This window comes from Pipistrellus kuhlii, unplaced genomic scaffold, assembly GCF_014108245.1.
Source record: "Pipistrellus kuhlii isolate mPipKuh1 unplaced genomic scaffold, mPipKuh1.p scaffold_m20_p_1, whole genome shotgun sequence".
In the NCBI taxonomy this organism is placed as follows: domain Eukaryota; kingdom Metazoa; phylum Chordata; class Mammalia; order Chiroptera; family Vespertilionidae; genus Pipistrellus; species Pipistrellus kuhlii.
The window spans coordinates 68,957,388-68,982,246 of NW_023425404.1; the positions used below are offsets into that span (position 1 = coordinate 68,957,388).

The 24,859-nt window shown below is 38.8% G+C and overlaps 1 protein-coding gene across 2 annotated transcripts in view; it reads right to left on the reverse strand.

The window, feature by feature from the left end:
- The window catches only part of PRKD1 (protein kinase D1), a 278,574-nt gene extending 270,628 nt beyond the window's left edge, over window positions 1–7,946 (reverse strand). Inside the window, exon 1 of one of the 2 annotated variants that reach the window (XM_036450797.2) lies at window positions 7,384–7,946. In XM_036450797.2, coding sequence (XP_036306690.1) covers window positions 7,384–7,653 — 270 coding nt within the window. In that variant the 5' untranslated portion in view covers window positions 7,654–7,946. The remainder of the gene's footprint in view (window positions 1–7,383) is intronic. The other variant, XM_036450803.2, reaches the window with a different exon arrangement.
- Window positions 7,947–24,859: the final 16,913 nt, after the last annotated feature.

Genomic DNA, 24,859 nt, shown 5'->3' on the forward strand with positions numbered 1-24,859 from the left:
CATCAATCACTGGTTTAGTCAAAATAGAAGCCAATGAACCAGTAAAGGATGCATCAATTTATTTTTCCTTTTTAACAAAATAAGTTGGACAAAATTCCTATCAATACATGTTTGCATATTTAAAAATCGAATCTTCATATTTGCCAACATTGCTAAGCTGCTATATCAACTGCCTAGTTTTAGCCAAATAAAACCTTTTTGAAACTTTGGAAGGAACTTCTATATATATATAGGATACTGTAAATCTGGACATGCATAAGTGTGTCTCAATATGTGGTATTTTTATAATTCTTATCTTTATAAATATCTAAATTCTGTGATATTCCATAATGGCCAAGTGGCCATGTAATTAAAACTTTGTTTATTTAATTATCTGTGATCTGTATAAGACTAGAAAGACAGAGTAAGAAACAGTAAAATGTGGGTTTCTGATGCCAAGTAACTTCAAGTAATGTTGTCAATATCCATTTTTAATGGTACAAAAATATTTGGTTAACAGTATCAGAGGAATTCCTGGGAGAAATTTCACATATTCTTGTAACATGTGAGAAAAATAACCATTTCTCTGTATCTAAATCCTATCAATAGAAAAATGAAAATTGGTGCCTTTTTTACTTGTTTGTGTTGTTCTAACATATTTCAACATTAAGGAACGATTTAAGAAACTGAAACCTCATTTCAAAACCTCCCCAGCATAATGCTGGGTAAATTAAAAGGTGAACACTATTTTTAAAAACACGCTAAACTTTTACCTGTTTTCACATTTGGGCTTAGGGCTTTCAGAAGAACCAAAGTGACTGTGAGAGGTCAGATGTCAGAGGACAAAGAGATTAGTTTGCTTTTGGCAAAAAATATAAAAACAAAGAACTCTTATGATCAACTCCTAAGGAATTGCATTTTACTTCTCATCTAAACTGAATCCAGCCCCAGTTGCTTGGTTATTAGAGCACTTCTCACACACACACACCTACCTTTCATGTAATTATCTATTCCACTGTGAGAGAGAAGTGGTAGTTAATGAAAAGATCTAGAAAAGACTTGTGATTGGCTTAGCCAAACTGCTAACTCAATTGTTCCCCAGTAAAACTGCTCCATTCCAATATAACTCTTCGGTATGTGCACAAGCATGTCAAACTAGGTATTCATCAGATACAGCGATTCAGCAAAGATGCTCGATGCTAGCATGGCAGCAAAATGAGATCTCCTTCCGTCCAAACGCCTTTCTCTTCAGACCAAGGGCTGATTTGCAAAGGAAGGTTAGACTCCAGTCTTGAGAACCATTATGTTGCCCAATGTTGCACCATTACCTATTTTATTTCCCTTTTTTATCAAATGAAATATCATTGAAATTACTTGCAATTGGAAGGGGAGTAAATCAACTTCTTGGTAAAAATAATACAAAGCAATGAAGCTATGCCTTACTTTTATCAGCACATATATTTTTCATTTAACAATAATCAAATTACTTCTTCAGGAAGTCTGAGAGGTTGAGATTTGAGAGGCAGTTTCAGATACAACTATTTCTAAGACTTGCTCTATTATAGAGTACAGAGAACAGATAATGTCACCTGGGCCTTGCAGCCACATTGCTTTTTAATACTGCAATTTCAAATTATATATTGAGATAAAAATAAGAATAGAAAGTACACTTTTCTTCTGTTAGCAATACAGTATGCTAGTCTGTAAAGCCTTAGATTACCAATAATCCTATTTATTATGCACCTATTTACCAGGCAGTATATTTAATCTTTTACACTTATTAGACTTTATTTTCAAAGTTATTTTAGATAAGTTACATCCATACATTCATGGGCTTACAAATGTGTTTTGTCTAGAACAGTCCTTAAAAAGTCATTCATGCATAAATTAGTGAAGACCGAGATACTCACAGAAAAAGAGTAATAATAATAATAAGCAAAATAAAGTTTTAAATCTCCTTTAATAGTTATGATAGGTGTCTGCTGATACCAAACAATACAGTCATCAAGCATGGGGCAAACTTTCAAACTTTATTAATAATTTCTAGCCCCACATCTATCCCAACTGATACACAATCACTATAGCCATCACAGAAAATTCTTTCAAGCTTATTTCATTCTTGGATTTAAAGGCCAAATTAATTCATATATATGTCAAAACAGCCAATTATCAGATTCTTCTCAGCCCAAAGACTGTAAGGCTAACTGCTTTTAACTTTACAGATTCAAAGAATATTTTCCTTGTGAAAACTGCTAAATAATATACAGCTGTAAGAAAATGTTTTCAGTTCTGTGTATTGATAGAAAAATATAAAGCATAGTTTCTCTTTTGGATTATGAGATAAATAATAAGGCCTCACTTCTCGCAGCCACAATAGAAAATATAAAACAACTAGAGGCCCGGTGCAGGAATTCATGCACCAGTGGGGTCCCTCAGCCTGACCTGCAGGATCGGGCCAAAACTGGCTCTCTGACATCCCCCAAGGGGTACTGGATTGTGAAAGGGCCAGGCTAAGGGACCCCAATGGTGGGTGTACAATCAGGGCCGGGGAGGGACACGGGAGTTTGGCCAGCCAGGGAGGGGCCATGGGAGGACTCCAAGGCATATCTGGCTCGTCTCGCTCAATCCTGATCAGCCAGACCCCAGCAGCAAGGTAACCTACCAGTTGGAGTGTCTGCCCCCTGATGGTCAGTGCTTGTCATAGCAACTGATCAACTGGTCTGTCTGCCCCTGGTGGTCAGTACAGTCAGATATGTTGAGTGGCCTCAGCATATCATTAGCATATTATGCTTTGATTGGTTGAACAGATGACCAGACAACTGGATACTTAGCATATTAGACTTTTATTATATAGGATTCTTCAGCATCTGGCAGATAATTGGGCTTTTAAAAATATGTTCCAAAACAGATTTAAACATTTAGAAAATATAATACATATATGTGGTATATTCAAAATATAGGCATTGCATCTAAACCAAAGTATAATCCTATTATAATCATAAACTTGAAAAGAAATTAAAATTTGAAATATATTGTATTAAAGTTACATTACTTAAGACTCACTTAACGAAATGACAAATCCTATACTGCATCATTAAATCATAAATTAATACATACAACAATAACAAATATAAAATTTGAATAAAAATATATACCTAAGACTCAAACACCATCATTAGCTTAAAAGGACTTGGTTGACCCATGTCAACTAATTACTTCCAGCTTCCTCAGATTATGTAGAAGTACCATAGCTAAAATTAACGACAAACATAAAAGTGACACTAAAACTGTTAAGAAAACAACGTACAATTAAGAAAGTGAAACAACTCCAAACAGTGTAAAGCTGCTCTCAAACCCAGAAACAAACCTTTGTTATTCCTTTCGTGAGCTACCCTCTATAAAAGTTTCATTTTTCTTTGGTCAGAGGACATGCCAGGAGTCTTATAGATGCTATTACTCCACATTCAAAAAATAAATATAAGTTGTCTTTCTGTTAACTGCATCCCACATTCCTAAATTAATACTGCTTATTTTTATTGTTTTGTTTTTTTTAAATACGTTTCATTGTTTTTTTACAGAGAGGAAAGGTAAGGAATAGAGAGCTAGAAACATCGATGAGAAACATCGATCAGCTGCCTCCTGCACACCCCCCACCGGGCATGTGCCCGCAATCAGTGTACATGCCCTTGACCAGAATCGAACCTGGGACCTTTCAGTCCACAGACCGACCCTCTATCCACTGAGCCAAACCGTTTTCGGCAATACTGCTTATTTTTAAAAAGTGTGTGATGTGCGGTGTGTGTGTGTAGAGATACATGGTGTACTGTGAACTAAACTAACGTTTCTTTGGGACTACTGTTCCTTGCTTCAAAACAATTCCTTCTTAGTCTATATGTTCAAGATTCCTTTGATAGAAAAAAGTAACTGTGTTTCAAAGTGAGGCCCATTACTGCTCTTTTTTAATAACTATAATCATGTACACTAAGAGTACCTGTCTTTATGTCTTTATACACAACCAGCCTTCAAGGTTGCATGCCTGCAAAGTGAAGAAATAAACATAATAAATATAACCTAAATATAACCGTGGGCAAACACTTCCAGAAAAGAAGGAATTAATCACGTCTTTTATATTCATGCACTGCTACATACAAAAAGCAAGGTTAGATTTTCATCTGACCTTCAAGATAAAAGAAATAATTACTTTGTTTTATAAGTCAGTGTACAGGGTACTTTTATATTAAAGAAAGAACATTTTTTGTTTAGTTGCCACCAAAATTCTTTTAAGTACAGTCAGATCTCTGACACTCTTCAAATCTATGTAACTGAAGAAAACTCTAAATTCTAAATAGTAAGTTAAAGATGTGTTTCTCAGGATCTCCCTCACTCAGCCCTGTCCACCTCAGGTGCTCGGCCTACAGAAATGTCCCAGGAATGTTGCTGAAATAAACAGAATTGTCAGCTAAGACTTCCAAAGATTTAAGCTGGCCTGACCTTAGTATTTAGGGAACTCTCTAACCTTTGAAAACCCTCTTAACACATTATAAAACAATAAAAGCAGAGGACTGCTGTAACATCAACATGACTCCAGTCTGTCTACTAGCAAATTGTAATTGACTTAAAATTCTCAGCTTTCTCCCACAACATTCACTCCCCATGCCCACCCTCTCTCTCCTGCCAATCTTCCTCACTTTGCTACCTTCAGAAAGTACTTCAAGAGAACTGAAATAAAGAACAAAGGACCACCTCACTCTTCCTTAACTCCACACTGACCGTCTCTGCTCCCCTGTATGGATATACTGCCCTCTGAATTCTGCCTGCATGATAACATGTCTCAAGATAGATGGAAATGTTCCTGTCTAGACCCACCATCCAGTATTTATTTTAGGGATGTCGAACTCAATCAGAGAAGGGGCCAAAATCTAAAATCCAGCCTAAATCGCGGGCCGAATGGTTTACTGAACAGTCATAAACTGTCATTGTGATGGAAACGCAGCGGAGTGCAGTGATGACAGCGCGGTGCGGGCCACATTGCAAGGCCTGGCGGGACGGATTTGGCCCGCGGGCCTTGTGTTTGACACATGTGACAGTATCCTGAATATTAGTAACTCTTAAATCCACATCTCTGAATCTATCTCTCCCTTTGCCATAACCTTCAACAATAAAAGTGTGAGACCTCACCTTGGCTATACCAAGCGGTCAAACTTTTCAAACTCTTCTTGTGAGAGACAGAACTGCTGGATTAAATACCAAGAGAAGGGGTCCCCCTTTTAAATCAGTCCCCAGGGCTGGTGATTTTCTTCCCGGCATTCCTCCAGGTGTCCCCCACCCCCGTGTTTGGTTCAGGTCTCAACTGGCACATGATGGAACTCCAGTTTTCTTTCTGCCTTCATATGTTTGGCATTCTAAAACATCCTCCACGCAGCAAACCCATCTTTCAGCTGGCCTTGGTGTGATATCTCCATGCAGGAGATTACGGAGGCTTATGGTAACGTGAGCTCCTTTTCGTTTCAAGGCCTTTTCATAGTTACTCTTTCTCTAAATATCCTAGTCACTACCCTCAGGCCTGCTGTGTTCCACAGAGCCTTCCAGTCCCTCTCCCTTTGCACTCACATAGCTCCCTCCACATAGCACAGCCCGTGTTAACTGCTGATATGACTGGAATTCACTCTTCATTCAACATTCCAATCCCAGACTTCTTACACCACATGTTTCTCCCCATCCTAAGCTCCATCAAGGGGTGTGTGGTGTGTGTGTGTGTGTGTGTGTGTGTGTGTGTGTTTTAAAAGTGTCAAAAACAGCCTGTTCATATTAATTTGAACCAATTCAAATACTCCCTATCACTCTATCACCTGCTTTAAAATTCAGGTGAAACCCCATACAATTGTTGCATTTGCTTTGGGGGAAATTTCATTGTACATTATTTATGTGCTTATCTAGTATTCTTTAATTAACTGTTGACCCCCTAAGAGAGGTTGCTGTAGACTACAACATCCATAGAGGGAAGGCTTGCAGTGCCTAGGGGGGTGGTCCTGTTCACCTGCTACAGGTTTTCCCAAAAAAAAATATCGATGAGGAGGCACCTGATATGATTGGTACCAGAATTAGATAAAATATGTCATTTCCATGGAAGTTGCAAAAAACTGAGAGTTAAGTGTAATATAAAATGTCCCTCCCTTCAATGAACGCTTTCCCTGGCGTCCATCCTTACCTTAGCCTGGGCGCCAGAACTTTCACAACTTCCTAGGACAGTGATTTTTCCCAGCGGATTTTCCTAAATATCCCCGCGCTGGGTGCCACGGTTCACACAACACTCTGGCTTAGCAAACTCTGCTCCCCAAGTTTAAAGAAACCATTCCTGATTATCCAAGTGATAGTTATAAGGCAAGTACCAGCCAGTCCTTCGGGGTTGAAATTCAGCACCTTTACAGACCTGTCTCCACCCCCCTAAGCCTTGGCTATTTACACTAAAAGGGCTGGCGCCAGGGTCCCCTCTCCTTTCTACTCTTATCACCCCCTCCATGCAACCCTCCTCTGGATGGCTGCAGAAGCAATCTGAAACTCAGAATTGCACCATTAACAGTGGGCTGGGTCCCCTCCCAGGGTGGCCTGGCCCAGGATAATGGCCTTTTCCCCCAACCTGCCTTGGATGGATGGCCGCTGTCCAAAGTTTCACAGCTACAAACTTCAGCGCGGTCTCCAGGCGCCCCATCCAGCGCAGAACCCCACCCTGGAAACGCCTGTGCCCCACTTCCACGCCCCACTCCCAGTGACCCCAGGATGAAAAGCAAGAAAAGCTGCAACTTCCAAACTGTATGTGGAAATATCTGCCCCCATGTTCACCTAGAGGTAAGTGGGTAGTTTGTTTTCTAAGTCAGTTCTGTTTTCACAGCTGGCCCAGTCCATCACCCTTTCTTAAAAGATGATTCCAGGAACTCCTCAGCATCCATCCGAGCCAGAGGGGTTGCGGGGGAGGGCTACCGAAGGGAGGGGTGCTGAAACACCATGAGCGGGTCCCAGGGGACTCTGGCGCCTGGAATGAGCTGGTCCAGGGGGAGCGAGGGGACACCCAGCCGAAGAGTCTCCCGAGTTGGGAGAGTTGAGACCAGAAAAGGGCGAGATACCTGGACAAGTCCGTCTGGAGAGGGATGGGAATTGGGGAAGAGGATGCAGGCTGCAGAGAAACCGGGAGTGAATACAGCCTGGGGCGAGGGAGAATCGGACACCAGGAATGCTGTGCCCGGGATGCATGCGGCCGTCCCAATGGGAGAGGAGCGGTCCCCACCAGGAGCTCCCGGGAGGCTGGCCGCGGGCTGCGCGCACGGCCGGACCCGGAAAGTTGGGGCGCCGGGCCCCGGGCGGGAGCGCCCCCCGCGCGGCGGGTGGGCGGGCGGCGGCCAGGCTTACCTTCTGGTCGACGATGGAGCAAGCCATCTCGCGGACGTGCGCCAGGCTGTAGTCCCCGGCCGAGTCCTGGAGCAGCAGCACGGGCTCGCGACTCAGGCCGATCTGCAGATGGAAGGAGATGCCCGCCGCCGGCGCCGCCGCCGCCACGGGCGCCAGGAAGGGCGCGGGGCCCGGCCCGGAGCCCGGCACCAGCGCGGCCGCCGCCGCCGCCGCCACCGCGGCCACGGGCAGCAGCGGGCTGGGCGGCCGCAGCGCCGGGGGGGCGCTCATCGCTGCGCGGGGCGCGCGCGGGTCCGGGCGGCCGAGGGCGCGGAGCGGCGGCGGAAAAGTTTGCAGCCGCCGCGGGAGCCGGGAGCTGCGTTCTCCGAGACCCGAGGCGGAAAATGAAAACTTTCCGGAAAAGTCCCCGCGCGCGGGGGCCGGACCGGGGCCGGGGCTCCGGAGCGCAGAGGGAGGAGGGAAGATGGCCGAGCGGGAGGACTGGCGCCGCCGGGAGCGCGGGCGCCGCGCAGGGAGGCGCCGCCTGAGCAGCACCGCCGGGGCTCCGGCCGGACGGCAGGGCAGCCCGGGCGCCGGGGGCGGGGCGGCGGGGCGGGCGGGGGCGGGGGAGCCGGGGCGGCGCGTGGAGCCTCCGCCCGGCGGGCGCGGGAAGCGCAGGAGGCGCGCGGCCGCGGTGGCCGCAGGGCGCTGGGTGGCCGCCCGCCGCCCCGGGACTGGCCCTCCCGCCGCCGGGCGGGGCCGGTGCGGGGCCCGGGACGCCTGCGAGGGCGCGGCCCGTGGCTCCCCGCGGGACTCCCAAAAGCCCGAGGACAGCACGTCTAGAGAGGCCACCTGTGATCGGCGATGGCCCCGAGGACGCCGAGCCCCGCTGGCCCCGAGGAGATCACGGGGAGGAGGGAGATAGCGGGTCCCAGAAGACCCCTTACATCCAGGCTCCTCCCAGGAGCCTGGGGTTTATGGCCGGAGCAGGTGGGAGGCAGGTCCAAGGAAATGTATCTGAACCTGTCTCTACTTTTTTGTCCCTCTGGCACACCCTGATCTCCAGCCCACCTCCTCCACCGCAGCTCCCGAGACACCAGAGTCTGCAAGTGGCTGGATTCAAAGAACCTCTTGGGGTTTTTTTTGTGGGGGGTTTTTGTTGTTTGTTTGTTTGTTTGGGGAGTTTTTTGTAGAGTTTTTTTGTTTTTTGTTTTTGGGGGATGTGTGTGGGGGGGGCGGGGGCATTGTCTCCATAAAGACAGGAGGAAAGTCTAATGCGGCCTCTTTCCCTTTCCCTTATCTTCTGTGTCTGGAGCTTCTAGTCCTGGACCCTCGGAAACTCTGTTGTCTTCCCTGTTCTGTCACTCCTGAGTGGGCTTTGTAGGATGGGGCTTCCAGCTCCGCCCAGCGCCACCCGAGGCTGGGCACCCCGCTCTACTTTTGTAGAATGATGTCCCCACTGGCTGGTGCTTTGGAGGGAGTGGGGAAGTAGGGGGTTGAAGATGAATTCTAATCATCTCCCCAGTAGGACAGGCTTCATGAGCCTGAGGCCCCCACCTCAGAAGGACCTACTAGGTGAAAGGTTGGACCACATGGTCTGCTGCCTGTCACCCTCCAGGCATTTTTCATTTTTCATTTTGAAGTGGACTAAGCAAATTGGTAGCCAGTCGTGCTGCCTATTTCTCTACTTCTCTTACTCAAGCACACACAACATGATATATGTTACATTTTATTTTGTTTGTTTGTTTATATCTTGACCTCAGGTCCTGGCCCAGAACAAGGCACTGCAAAGTATAATAGTTTTCCCTTAGAGTTCATTCCCAGGGTCAGTATTGGAGCATTGAATGTTTCCAACAACATTGTGTTACTCACTGGTGTAGAAGGGGGTTGAATTTATTCTGCCTGTGTTTGATGTGAGAAGGTTTATGTGTGTGTTGTGTTTTCCCCGCTTACTTACTTCTGAAAACTGCCTTGTAATGCCTTGTCTGGGTCAGGACCTGAGGTCAAGATACAAACAAACAAAATAGAACAAAATAATTTCGTTCTAATATGCCAGATTCAACTAAGCTAGGAGAATAGTGGAAATATTCATGATGCAATGCTCTTCTGATTTTCTAGGAGGTGTTTTGTTTTGTTTTTAATGACAGAAAATGTGTTTTGCGGGGTTTGTTTGTTTGTTTTTCAACCATGGAATAAAATCAGTATGCCCACAGTTTCCTACTTCTAGAAAAAAAAAATCTGCTGATCAATGTGCAAGATACTTACAAAGGTAGTTTGGCTTAAGATGTAGGAAAGGTGGACTTTCATGTTTGTAGATACCACTATGATGCATTAAGACCTTCTCTGCGGGCACTTATACTGGCACTGGGTATGCAGCTATAAAGATGGATAGGTTTTCTGCCGTTACATTAAGAAGGAAAACAAAACAAAGGATTATTTCCGGCAATCATAATTACAATGAATAAAAATAATGCAACAGTAACAGGAGTGACTTGTGAGGAAGAGGGTGGAGAAAGAAATGTAGAGATGAGGGAAGGTTTTCACTGAGTTTACATTTGAGCCAAGCCTGATGACAGAAGGGAGCCAGCCTGAGTGGACCTGGGAGAATTAACATGCTAGGTGTTGGGAGCAGCTGGTGCAGAGAGCCTAACACAAGAAGTACCTGCCATTTTCAAGGCACAGGAAAAGCAGGGCAAATGCCTGAGATGATAACAGAGAGCTGGTAGAAGCCAGATGACAGAGGGTCTGGAAAGCCATGGTACGTTTTTTATTCTATTCTTAATGCACTGGCAATTCATTAGAAGATGTTAAACCAGAGATCTATAGGATTTAACTAACATTTTTAAGAGACAATTCTCCCATCACGGTGTATAGGATAAATGAGTCCAAGCAGATGACCGAGGCAGAGAAGATAGGGAAGAAAAAGATTTCTGCTTTGACCGTGTTGAGTTCAGATGCCACTAGCTGTTCAACCTAGAAATAACCACCAGAACTTGAGGACCCCAAATTTAGTAAACAGAGGAGGACCAGGAATATATTTGGATGGAAATTATCAATGTGCAGATATTTTAAAGTGCAATTAGATGATAAATCTAGAAAGAGGGGGCTTAAGGCATTCATCAGGTATTTGAGACAGGAAGATACATGCTCTACTTAGGAAGAAATAAACTGTGTAAGTAACTGCTTATATTCTGCTTTTTTAATAGTATGAAACATTCTTGTGGAATATTAGAAATAGTTAAGAAAGAAGCAGTGGTAGGGGAGAGAATGCTAAGGAAGCCCTGAAGAATTAAAATTATTTTTAAGAAGCTGATGAGTTGCCAAATGCAAAAGAGTGAATAAAGAGAAACCAAAAGAGGAAAAAAAAAATCCCAAAACTAATGGAGCTCCCCAGAACAAGCAGAATATCCCCATGGTGTTTGTTATTGTCATTTCTATAGTAGACTTCTGAGATTTGACAGTTTGCAAACCATTATCCACTTTGCTGAATCACAAGAGAATGAGCAATAGATAATACCAGAAAGAACCCCGGTATGTATTTCTGGTGACTTTGACTTTATACCTATAAAACTTGAAGGATTTGAGAGAATTCAGTGGTTTTATTCCTCTGGATATTTGAATTTAGGGGGGGGGAAAGGGGAAGTTTAGGAAGTGAATAGCTGTTTATAAATTGCTAGAGTCCAGGTACATGAAATTTGTGCATGGGTAGAGTCTCTAGGCCTGGCTGCCGATCAGGGCCAATGTGTGGGGCAATTGGGGGCCCCACTGGCACTCACCTTGGCTGGCTGGGTACCACCTGCTCACCAGCCTCACCTCACCCCCTGCCATTGCTGCCAGTCGCCTCCCTCTGCAGGGCCACTGGTAAGGTGATCTGGGGGCTCCTGCTGACACCCATCTTGGCTGGCCTAGGGCCTGTGAGCTGGAGGCAGCTCCTGCGTTGAGCATCTGCCCCCTGGTGGTCAGTGCACATCATAATGATCGATCATTCTGCCAGTCATTCTGCTGTTTGGTCAATTTGCATATTAGGCTTTTATTATATAGGCTATTCGTGAAATTGTATTTCATTTTTTGAATAATGGCTAACATTACTGAAATAATGGACTTCTAGCAGTGGCTGGGAATACCACCTTAGAAAGATGGTTCAATTCCCTCATTAAGATTCTGCAAATGTATTTGGATATACAGAAGTATGTGGAAGCGCTTAGAGCAATTTTTAAAAAAATGAATGATAACCTCATTGGGTATTCTTCAAAAGAGGGTTGGATGTTGAAATAATTTTGGAAATAACTGCCTAAGCTTTATTTTTCTTGTATGGCTTATAAATTGGCACTTATAGAAATTGAGAAGTTCTTTACAAAAGTTTTTTTTTTTGTTGTTTGTTTGTTTTTTTTCACTTAACTCACTACTTTCCAGACATTTTTTTACCTCAAAACCCACTCATTTTGTTATTGTAGTTTTTTGTCCTATAGCCTTTCTTAAACTATCACATAGCTAATGTTCCATGGAACACACTTTGTGAACGGTGGATGATATGACAAATGTAAAAGAATGTAGGTTAAAGTTGAAGGTAAAGAAAATTGCTCAGAAAAATTAAAAACAGATACTTTAAAGAAAAGCATGAATGCATAACAGATGCATAACATTGGGAGTATCCAGTAATTCACAATTAATAATCACAAAGAAGATTCTGAATAGCTTCATTTGAATGGGAGTCAGCATAGAAGCATTACATGCTTTCATATTCATTAGTGGGCCAGAAGAAAGAGAACCAGCTTCCAGTGTTTAGCTAGAAGCTTTAAAAAGTATTTAACCTATATTTTTCCAATTTTATATATATTAATTGATTTCAGAGGGAGAGAGAGATAGAAGCATCAGTGATAAGAGAGAATCATTGATTGGCTGCCTCCTGCATGACCCATACTGGGGATTGAGCCCACAATCCAGGCATATGCCCTGACCCTGACTAGGAATCCAACTGATTCATAGGTCAATGATCATCCACTGAGCCATGCCAGCCAGGCATAATTCTTAGTCATGAATAAATTTTATTTTTTTTAAATATATTTTATTGATTTTTTTACAGAGAGGAAGAGAGAGGGATAGAGAGTTAGAAACATCAATGAGAGAGAATCATCAATTAGCTGCCTCTTGTACACCCTCTACATGCCCTTGACTGGAATCGAACCGGACCTTTCAGTCCGCAGGCCTACGCTCTATCCACTGAGCCAAACCAGTTTTGGCAGTCATGAATAAACTTTAAATGTTTTGTCTAAAATGTTGAAGTTTTACTTTTTTGCACACATGAAAAATATCTACATTTACATTTCTAAGTATATTATGTGTTTTTGTTTTGTTTTTTTGCTAGACTTGATTCCCTAAACATCATTCCTTCCTGGACAATAACAGCTTTGACTCTGCTATTCTATATCTGCTGGCTCAAGTTATCATACAATTTGGTTGGGTCCCTTGTAGAAAACAGAATGTAACTTCTTCCTTGGTCTTCTTTATACTCAGAAGGCTATTGCGTGGAGTCGCCAACTCTGTTTGTGGACATCGGCTTTAGTAAATCCAGCATTCAAATTCAACTATGGATATCAAATACCTCCTATAAGTTGATAATGTTCAATAACTTAATTTATTCTCTTTAGTACATGTTATCTTGTCAGACTTTGCATTATTTTATTCAGTATATTTTATAAAGAACTGACTAAATTTTGAAAAATTAGTAAGAAAGAATAAAGGAGATACAATTAATCCAAAGTTACTTTTTGGGTCCCTTCCTGGAAAAAAAATACTTTTAAGCTGAAATTTCTTCTGATACTTGATTTGGAAAATGAACTTTTTAAGGGAAAGAATCTGGCAGATTTATTTCCTCATGACATAATCAGGAAAAATAGTTTTAATAGTTTAAGAAAAAATAATTTGCTTTTCTTGGCTTAGAAAAATTTTAAATGGCATTATTTCTAAAATTCATTTATTACTTAAAACCCATATTCCACTAGGGTAAAAGGATGAATAATTAAAATGAGGTCATTTACATGTAATTAAAACCATATTTTATCTACTTACCATGCTGCAGTTTTAAGTTAATTCTTATCCTCAGATATGCAATCCTAAAAAAAAAAAAAAAAAAAAAAATGTGCTGTTGCAACCCCGTAAACCTTCTTTCTCATACTTTATTATTTTTAAATTGAACTATTTACACATTTGATCACGTGCATTTAAACTAAAAATCTTTGCTTTTCATACCACTTTTAGTAGAATATTTACTTCTTGAATTCAACATTAATTTTTATTTATTTTAAATATATAGTTTCTTTTATTTATATAATTTACATACTTTTTATGAATATATTGTGTTTTGTTCAACCAGTTAGTCATCCAGATCACCTAGAAAAATGAAGTCCTCTTAAACTGAAAAGAGGGGGGGGGAAACAATCTTAAATTCAAGACTTGTTTCAGAATGTCTTCTGAAAGATGAAAGAAGACATTCTAGAGTTAGCTCCTTGCTGCTCTGGGTGAATGTCTAGGTCAACAATTGTAAACAATGAAAGTTTGTTAATTTGTCCATGCAACGAACAGCATTCCTATCACTGTCCACACATCTTTGTCCTCTTTACTAATTATAAAGTAAATAATACATCTAACTTTCCAAGGTGAACATTAAAAAAAATTTAGTTATTGAAGTATATGTCAATTGCTTTGGAAAAATAAAGCTATTTAAGTCACTAATGAGAAATATTCATTTTAACTTTTATTTCCCTTACCAAACATATTTTCTTTGTTTTCATATAGAAATTAAATAATTCAAAATTAAATGATAAATGCATTTATATAGCTTTAATTTATGATTTGTTGTGTGTCCTTTTCAAAAAAACAATAGAGCCATTTTATTAAGTAGAAATTTTTATCAAAATAAATAAGTAAAGCAAATATCTACTAATATCTATAATTTATGCTGTAGTAATTAGGTCTAAAATTCCTCAGAGCCCAAACAAGGGAAAGATAACAGTGTTTTTTCTAATTGTAATTGTCTGATTTTACGCAAAACTTTTAGATGAAATTATCACAGGTGTCCATATTACGCAAGACAGCAAAACATTTAATTTAGAATCTGAGCTTCCTAAGGGCAAGACTCTTATTTTATTCACCGTTTTATCCCTTAGAATCAGAACCTAACTAATGCTCATCAACATGCCTTCCAATTCAAACTGTCCACCTACAGTTTGAAGATTAAAAATTTGGTAACTTTTTTTCAGGATAATAGTCTTTTCTAATCACCCTGTTCTAAAGCTCAAGTCACAGAAACCAACTCTGAATTAGACATTTCCTTGAGGGGTTCAGTTAGTGAAGTTCAAATGAATCCTACTCTTGTGACTTAGTCTGACTCAGATCCACATAGTCAGCTCTGTGCTAGAGCTATGCTTATGGCACTTTCTTCGGCTATTTCTCTAGCACCTACCACATACTATTGACTTCACTTGCATTCTATACCTGTAGGAGCCTTTTTGTAATCATCTCCACAAACTCCTCCTCAAGTGTCTTCTAAACCAATTATTATATCTGACATGGAATAGGTGCTGATCCTTGGTAATAGTTCCAAATTCTTTACTGAATGAGTGAATGGCTTGAGACTAAAATGCCTCCAAAAAAATGCATGACATAATCTAATAACCTGTCTTCCCTAAAAATCAACCATCTCAGCTACAGGTCTTTTTAGAGTAACATTTATTATTCTTTTTCATATTATAAAAGTAATACATGTCATTTTAGAAAATTTGGGGGGGGAATCTAAATCAAAATAAAAATCAACTATAATCTCTTAACTCAGAGTTAAGACTACCTTATTGTGTGTGTGTGTGTGTGTGTGTGTGTGTGTAATAATATAAAAAATATATTTAAATATTATTTTAAAACTTATACCAACACATTTTTTCCAAAGTCATTAAATATGGAAACATTCTTTGAAAACATTATTTGGTATAACTACAGAGTATTTTAGAATATGGTTTTTTATTCCTTTTGCTTGAACATTTTTCCTGTTTTTGCTAGCATATATTTTATGTGATTAATAGAACTATTACTTGAGCAGAAAATATTTTTATAAGTTTGAATAAATACTTAGAAACTCAGTTGCAGGACAGTATAAATAAGACTAATAATTTGTGGGAACAAGTCTGCTAATAACAATTATATCCAGAGGCTTTTGATATAGAATCATTCATTTAAAGATGCAAAAAATTTCGAAGAATTTATCATGGTGAAACATATTAAGCTGACATAAAATCTTAAAAAAAACAACAACAAAAAAAAAACACACAGCACAACACATTTTTTTTAAAATTAGCAAGACATTTTGTAGTTTATAAATTGAATATTCAAAGCAATTTGACACCTCATAATATCAGTTCTTCTCTCAGAAATCACACAGCGATTTAAGCTATATTTGAAAATTAAGTGGTAGAATCTATGTACATGTATGTATACATATATAACTATATTATTATGAAAGAAATTAATTAACTTCATGAAATATCACTGATAAGTGAAACGGTATTTACTTTGCTATTTTCCACCCATACTTTCTGTTAACTGACTCAAAATATAAATACCAATCTAGTTTTCTTAATGCTAAAGTATAGTATTTTAAAAATTATAAGCACATGGCTTAAAAACAGATGGAATAAAGATGTTAAAATTTGATTTTTAGAACCTAGTAAAATGTGTTATAAAAAAAAAATTAACAAGCCAATATTGGTTTCTAAACTTACAATGCCATAAATTATTGAATAATGATACAATGATGGAATAATCTAGTTTTTAGTTAAAAAATAATTAAGTAATATGATTCTACTTGAGTTATAAAATGTGCTTGATTTATCCCCATATTATTACATTATAATATCTCTAAATGGCCCATGTTTTTACTGTTAAAATGTATATCTGTGGAGCATTTTGGCCGCCTATTTGAACAAATATTACACATACACACACACACACGCGCGCACACACACACACACACACACACACACACACCACACTCCAAACTAAAGCTATGGTCATTATAAAATAGCCCTTCTGAGCTTAATTCCAAAATCTTAACTTATAGAACTTCCTTTTTAATGGCAGAAAAGTTAATATGGCTGTTATCTGATGAATTACATCTGCTGCAAAATTCACATGTTGCTCTGGCTTGTTTGGCTTAGTGGATAGTGGATAGAGCATCAGGCCAAGGGCAAATGCCTGGGTTGCCAGCTTGATTCCCAGTGGGGGGCATGCAGGAGCCAGCTGATCAATGATTCTCTCTCATCATTGATGTTTCTATCTCTCTCTCCCTCTCCTTTCCTCTATGAAATCAATAAAAAAATATATATATATATATATGTTTTTTAAAAATTTACATGTTGAAGCCCTAACCTCCATTACCTCAGAATGAGATTCTATTTGGAGATAGGACCCTGGTCGGTTTGGCTCAGTGGTTGGAGCATCATCTGCAGGCCTAGGGATCGCAGAGTCTCTGTCATAAAGAGCATGTGCCTCGAGGACAGGTTTGATCCCCGGTCAATTGATGTGTCTCTCACCTTTCTCTCTTTCTCTCTATTTCTCTCTTCCCCTATCCTCACTCCCTTCCTCTTTCTTTAAAAATTAATGGAAAAATATTCTCTGGTGAGAATTACTACAAAAAAAAAAAAAAAAATGAGGCCCTGATCCAATCTTATTGTTGCCCTCTTAAGAAGAGGAGATTAAGGCACATAGAGAGGCACTGGGGCATATATACTAAGGACAATGATGTGAAGAGGCAGCAAGGGGATAGCCATCTGCAAGCCAAGGTGAGAGGCCTTAAGAGAAACCAACTCTGCTGGCACTTTGACCTTGGACTCCAGCCACCAGAGCTGTAAGAAAATGAATTTCTTTTGCTTAAACTATCCAGTCTATGGTATTTGCTTATGGCAGCCCTAACAAACTATGACAGTAATATATAATGTGTTAGGGTAGAATAAATATATTTTATGCATTTTTTATTGGACCTCTAAGCACAGAGTACAATAGCATCACTTTCTGATTTTTGACCTTTTTAATTTCATCAGGAAAGTATTGAAGGGTGCATATTACTGAAAGATGTCAAAGGAAAATCCTAAGTTATTGCAACCTTGAACTTAACAATTCAAAGAAAATTAGAATGAATGGTAAACTTTTAAATTCAAACCAATTTTGCTGTTTTGTGTAACAATTATATGTATAGGACCAATATTGATTAATTATTATAATACACATTGGGTGAAAGTTTATACTTCAGAAAATAAATATTTTCAGGATTTAAAAAATATTTTAAATAAATTTTGAATAAGGGAAATAACTTTCTTGTGATATTTTATATCTTTTAGAAGGGTACTAACTGGCATTATTTGTAGAGTTTTAGAAGTAGAATGGTATTAGATACCATATTACCCAATTGCTTCATTTTAGAGGTGGAAAAAAGACAAAAAGAATACTCCAAATCACACAAGTTACAAGAGCAATGTCAAGAAATGAATCAACATTGCATTGATTACACAGTATTCTGCACTCTGCATTTGGATATGCACCCAATTAGTGGAAAAAAGAGTACCTACTTCCATATATGTTTGTATATTTATTTATAATTTAATATATAGTTATATTGATATGCAGCTGGTATAAAAATATATACAAAAATAGCAATTTAAAAGGAGATTCACAGGGCTTCCAGTTCTGGATAGCATGGGAAAGATGCACTTCTTACTCCCACTGCTAAATACAACTGAAAGCCCTGAACACTATATATTAAAGAAACAGTGGGACTCTGAACAGTAGGGAGAAAATGATAGACCCAGGAGGGACTTTGATACCCAAAAACTAACATGGTTCCAAATTTCTTGTGTTTTCTTTTTGCCTCACGTGTCCAAATTGGGTGCTGGACAATCATACCATCTGGGAACATCAATAGATAGAAACAAACAAACAAACAAAAGGCTTAAGAAAAGTCTGCTTTCTCTAACCGAAGAAGCAAGAAAGTGAAAGCCCAGTAATACAAAAAACTTGGAGACAGTAAGTGCCCTATTTCAGCCTCACTTTATAGCAAAAACTCCAGGCATCATCCTCTTCCATCATATATACACAACACTCCATCACTCTTCCCATGGATGATACCAGAGAATGCCTAGAAAGACTTTCAATCTTTCCAGGTGCCAATAATCTCCTATCAGTAAGAACACATAAACACATGAGAAACCTACACTTCTACCCCTTCCAAGTGGTAATGAGGCATCCATTCCCCCCTGCTGGAGTGGTGTGAGCAGAGGCCTTGTGAGGAGCCTGGAATTCCACACCCACCCAACAATGAGGCGATCCTCCACACTGGAGTGACAATGAAGAATGACTAGGGAATTGGACTTCCACCTCTACCAGGAAGTAATTAAATGGTATAGGCCTCTCCTCACGGTGTCCAGGGAGACCTGGTAAAACAGAGATTGAAATAAGATCCACAATATCCAAAAGGTTCAAAACACGACTGAAAATCACTTACAAAACAGAACAAGAAAATCCTAACTTGAATGGGGGGGAAAATCAACAGATACTACCACCAAGATATCAAGGATACTGGAATTATCTGACAATGATTTTAATGTAGAAATTATTTAAAAAAGGCTTCAGTGAATAATTACAAGCATGCTTTAAATGAAAGAAAAATGGGAAGACAAAACTATGTAGAAAATGTGAGCAAACAAAAAAATAAAATAAATAAAAACCCGATTAAAAATTTGTAATAAAACATACACACACAAAGGGGGTGGGTAAAAAATCTCATGAACAGGCCTTAAGAGAATGAAAATGGTCAGGGGAAAGGATCAGTAAACTTAAAGATAAAACAATACAAATTACCTAGTCTCAACAAGAGGAAAAGTAGATGGCAACAAACAAAATAAATAAACAAAGCATAAACTATAGAAGGAATGAAATGACGGTAACATTCTTGTCACTGGAGAACCACAAGGAGATGAGAAAGAGGGTGGAGATTTAAAAGTATTCAAAAAAAAAATAATGTCTGGACATGTCCCAATTTGTCAAAAGATAAACCCAAAGAATTACATACCAAGATATATCATAATCAAACTTCTAGAAACTAAAGTCAAAGAAAACATCTTGAATGCAGCCAGAGAAAAATGATATCCCACCTTAAAAGAAAAACAAACTGAAAAAACAATGGATTTCTTATCAGAAACCATAGTTTCTAAAAGGAAGAGGCACATAATAATGTTTAAGTGTTGAAGAGAAAGATCTGTCAACCCAGAATTCTATACCCAATGAAAATATCCTGTAGGAATAAAGGGGAAATCAATACATTCCCAAATGAAAGGAAACTAAGGAGAAATTATTGCCAGCAGATCCATCCGAAAAGAATGGCTAATGGAAGTTGTTAAAATAGAAAGAAAATGAATAAAGAAGGAAACTTGGAACATAAACAAGGAAGAAAGAACAATGGGAAAATTACAATATAAGTCAATGCAATAGACTTTCTCCTCTTGATATTTAAAAATTAGACTTGATAATTGAAAGAAAAATTAAACCTTTGTATGATGTAGTTCTTGGTATATAATACATAGAAGAAATAGTTAAGAGGATTATAAATGATGGAAGGCAAAGAGATTTAAAGAGGGGATAGAGTTACTATACTTCATTCAAATGGGTAAAATGGGTATACTATAATAAGTTATGTATGTATTATGTAAAACCTAGCACAACCATTAAAAAATCAATATAAAGATGTACTCAAACCCACTAACTATAAATCAAAATAGCATTATGTAGTAAAAAAGTTTAACACACAGGAAGGCAGGAATATGAAACAGAAAATAAATACATATAGGAAAACAGAAAAAAGTAATAGATATATACCCTAATATATCAATAATCATATGAAAAACTAGATGACCTAAATATACAAAGTCTGTTCTCTGATATAATGGAATCAAACTAGAAATCAATTATAGAACAATAACAGAAAATTTCAAAATACATGGAGACTAAAAAGCATACTTCTAAGTAAACCATGGGCCAAGAGGAAATCTTGAGTAAAATCAAGAAATACAGGGGACTAAATGAAAATGAAAATACAACATATAAAAATCTGTGGGATGCAGCTAAAGCATTGCTGAGAGAGAAGTGAATAGCACTAAAGGCATAATTAGAAAAGAAGAAAATCTCATATCAACAATCTAAGCTCACATCTAAAAAACTTAGGAAAAAAGGAAGAAAATAACCCAAACCACGTAGAAGGAAGGAAATTATAAAAAGTGAAACAAATGAGAAGATAGTAAAGCTCAGCAAAGAAATGTATTAAAAAATAAAATGGAGATTACAGAACTGAAAAATACAGTATCAGAAATAAAAGCTCACTAATGGAACATTCAGTAGCATGGGGATGACAGAGAATAGAATGGATAAAAGTTATATAGTTAGAACAACAAAGAGAAAATAAACTAAAAAAAATTTTTCAGAGACTGATGGAACAATACAAAAGTACCATCTGTATTACCAGATTTCCAGAAGGAGAAGAAAATGACAGTCTGAAAAGGTGTTGAAAAAAATAATGGCTGAAATTTTCCAAAATTTGGTGAAAGATGTAAACCAACAGATTCAAGAGACTAAATGAACATATTCAAGAGGCAAAGTGAACCCCAGGTAAGATAAAACCAAAGAATTCCATGTATGACATATCCTAATTAAACTTAAGAAAAATAAAAACAAAGAAAATATCTTGAAAGAATCCAAAGAGAAATGACACTTGGCTTTTAAGGGAAAATCAATTCAAGTAACAGTAGATTTTTCATTAGAAACCAGGATGCCAGGAGAAAGTGGAACTATTAAAGACAAAAAATTGATTGCTGCCTTAGAACAGTATAATAGGCATGAATAATAAATAAATAGCCAGTGCTTCAGGGTGAGTCGTGCTTTGAACAGAAATAATAAGCCCAAAGTTTTAAATTTTCAGCTCAAGACATTAAAAGCCAGGCAATGATTACCCTAAGATTGGCACTCATCTCTGCAGGGCTGATGGATGGTATCATGACTCTTATTGAAGGCTAAGACACTGGAATCCAAATTGAGATTAGGACAAATGAGACAACCCTGAAAACTCAGAGCACTTTAAATACTAAACATCCCTTACTAGAAGACATAGCTTTTTTGCCAGAGTTTGATGAGCTATTCCTGCCTTCCTTGAAAATTATGTAAGCACTGTGCCTGAGGCAATTACCTGGCAAGATGGTGTAACTGTCCTTACAATCCTTAGATCTATAACTAGTGTCAGAGTCCAGCATACTCCAAGAAGGCATTGCAAAATTAAACCCAAGAAGGAAAAGCTAACACACCAAAAAGAATGCAACATTTTGCCAAGAGATATTGGCAAAGACCTGCAGAAATGAACTTTGGAATAGATTCTGTGGTTCTTGATCAGAACCAATGGAATATATTTGTATGCTGAAACAAAGTTTTAGATATGGGTTTAGAAAAATATATATAGAACAGAAAAATAGGCACAACCACCTTTGAAAAGTATGCACTATTTTCTACAGACTAAAAATAATGGTAGGAGATGTCTCATTGATAGTGTTTAACCCACGTCATAAAAATCAGTCATTTGACATTTGACACATACTACTCTGCCTTGTTGATTGATTGGGAGGCCTCAGGTCTGAAAGACTTATGTACCCACTTGCTCTGCATAAGCAAAACAAAACAAATAAACAAAACAACAGCAGCAGCAACAACTTAGCCATGGCTCCCTAACTCAGTTCACAGCACAGAATTTTTGGAATGCAGAAGAAGCTGGATATTTTTTAAAACAAACTATATGATGATATCATCTTAGATTGGGTTCTTTCAGAAGCAGACTTGAAATGAGCATTCCTGTGCAAGTGGTGTGCACAAAAAGTGCTCCAAGAGAAGCCAGTGGGAGTGGGGCAGGCTGGACAGGGAAGAGGAAAAGCCAAACAGTCCAATTTCAGACAATACCCTAGCCTCAGCCCAACTCTGAAGTCTTTGGAACATAAACTGGAGTTTAGGCCAAGGGGCCAAAGGAGACAAGCTTTCATATTTGTGTATACACTGAGAGTGGCTGAAGGGCACCTGGGATATCCAGGTGTACACTTTCAAGTACTTGATTTCTCTGCTCCTGCAGGCAAAGTGGTTCCATTAGCCTAAGGGAAGTGTCTAGAAGAATTACAGAAATTCACAGAATTGGTAAGAGAGATCTGCAGTTGGAATACATTCTGATAAACTTCACTTTACATTGAAAATATCCTAAGTTGAACATGTTTTTAATATTACAATGTAGACATATCAGTTGTTTACTCCCGGGATCACGTGGCTGATTGGCAGCTCTGACTCTTTCCTGCTGCCCAACTTCATGAGAGAGTATCCTACCGTTAATGTTAGTCCAGAAAAGATCAAAAGTCAAAATTCGCAGTATGGCTACTTCTGAATGTGTATGGCTTTTACAGTATCATAAAGCCGAAAAATCATAGGTTGAACCATTGTAAGTCGAGGACCATCTGCATTAGCTTGGAGAATACAGTTGCTGTGTTGTTTATAAGTTTGTAAGTTTAATGTGGTAGAGAGTGTATATTGATGTTTGTCAAGAGAAAAATGGGCCGAAATAGACATTTCTCATTTATGTCTGCCTTTCAAATAAATTTTAAACATCCACTTTGCATTGTGATATTATGTCACATGGAAGTTCTACCTCTCAATTTGATTCTATTATTTAAAAATCCTACACGTCCTAGCACGTCCAGGAGTTAGGGTGGGACATGTGGCCATGGTTACACCCACTAGGAATAGTCACGCAAGACAATGATTCAGAGGTAAACTATGAGTGACATTTCTGGATGGTGATTGATTTTTCTTGCTGCAGGTAGTACTATCATTCTTGAGATATCGGTTACAGATATCTTATCAGGCCTGTTCTCTCTCTAGTAAGTTTCTGCTCATTGTTTCTGAGAGTGTTGTTTCTTTATCTCTCCCTCCTTTACTTCATCTCTTTTCTGTAAATTTGCCAGAGTGGATTCTCTTTTTGAAACTAAGAACTTTAATCATAATCTGTAAAGCACATAAATTTGAAGCTAGTTTTCAAGAATATATAGTATTTGAGGGGAGAAATGCAAGACTTTTAAAACATTTCTTTTTTTATCTTTTCTATAGCATCCTCTAAATCAATGTTTCCCAAAGGGTGGTATGTGTACCCCCAGGGGTACGGGAAGAGTTTGGTGGGGGTACGCATTGCACCGGAGTTTGGTGGGGATATGCACTGCACCATGCTTAGCTGCGCCTAATTCTACATTCTCATGAGTACGAGGGGTACTCAGCGTTATGAAAATTATAGAAGGGGTACACATATGTCAAAAGTTTGGGAAACACTGCATTTGAAATGATAATCTACACTAATAAAAGAGAAACGTGTAAATTGACCATACCTCCGTGATGCCCCCGCCCCAGCCAATCAGGAGGGAATATGCAAATTAGCAGGACAAAGATGGCATTGGCCTCATCCCCCAGCCACTTTAGGCTCAGAGTCCCTGGGCAGGGCAGGACATTTACTATGATGGGTGGAGGGAGCTACAGGAGCAGACCTTCGGCCAGAGTGAAGCCTGCAGACTCCAGCTGGAGCTAAGGCGGCAGCCAGAGTGAAGGCCTGGGTCCCAGGTGCCAGAGGAAAACCAGTGCAGGCAGCCAGGTAAAGGAAAGCCTATTGCACGAATCTTCATGCAACCGGCCTCTAGTTTTATATATAAGAGAACAATGATAAGATTTCAGAGGTATCCACAACTTTTTCATTGTGAGCTTTTTTTTTTTTTTTTTTTTTTTAGGGTAAAGCAAAATGAAGATACTCTCTATCTTTATTGCCCACTGCTTATATTTGCAAATAAATATCAAACCATAATTTGAAGGGAAGGCTAGGACAATATAACTCTTTAGACTTCTTACAGTTTCTGCTAAAAGAGTGGCAGATGCAAAAATATTATAGAAAATGTAAATAAATTGCATTTTTTTAAATAACAAATTAAACAAAATAACAACTTTTGAAAACCAACCTAGGATGATCATGAAATCAGGTCATATTATCATAGAATGAAGAAAATAAAAGACTTTTTAATTGCTATCCATAAGTAACCTTAATTGATTTTTTTATATGGCTGTGTTTTCTTTACCTTTTCAAGCATTATGTGTAATATATTTTAATTCTTTTGGTTAATAATAGAGATATTTAAAGATAGTTTAAAGTTTGATTTTATACCTATGAGTTTTTATACATAGCATAGTCATTTTGATTAAATTCTAAATTAGTCTTCCTTAAAATTTTAAAGCAATATCTCTTAAACAAATATGAAAATCTTATGCTTTCAAATTTTATTTGAATTCAAAACAAATTAAATATAAGCCCTCCTCCTACACTGACTATTTGCAATACTTTGTCATT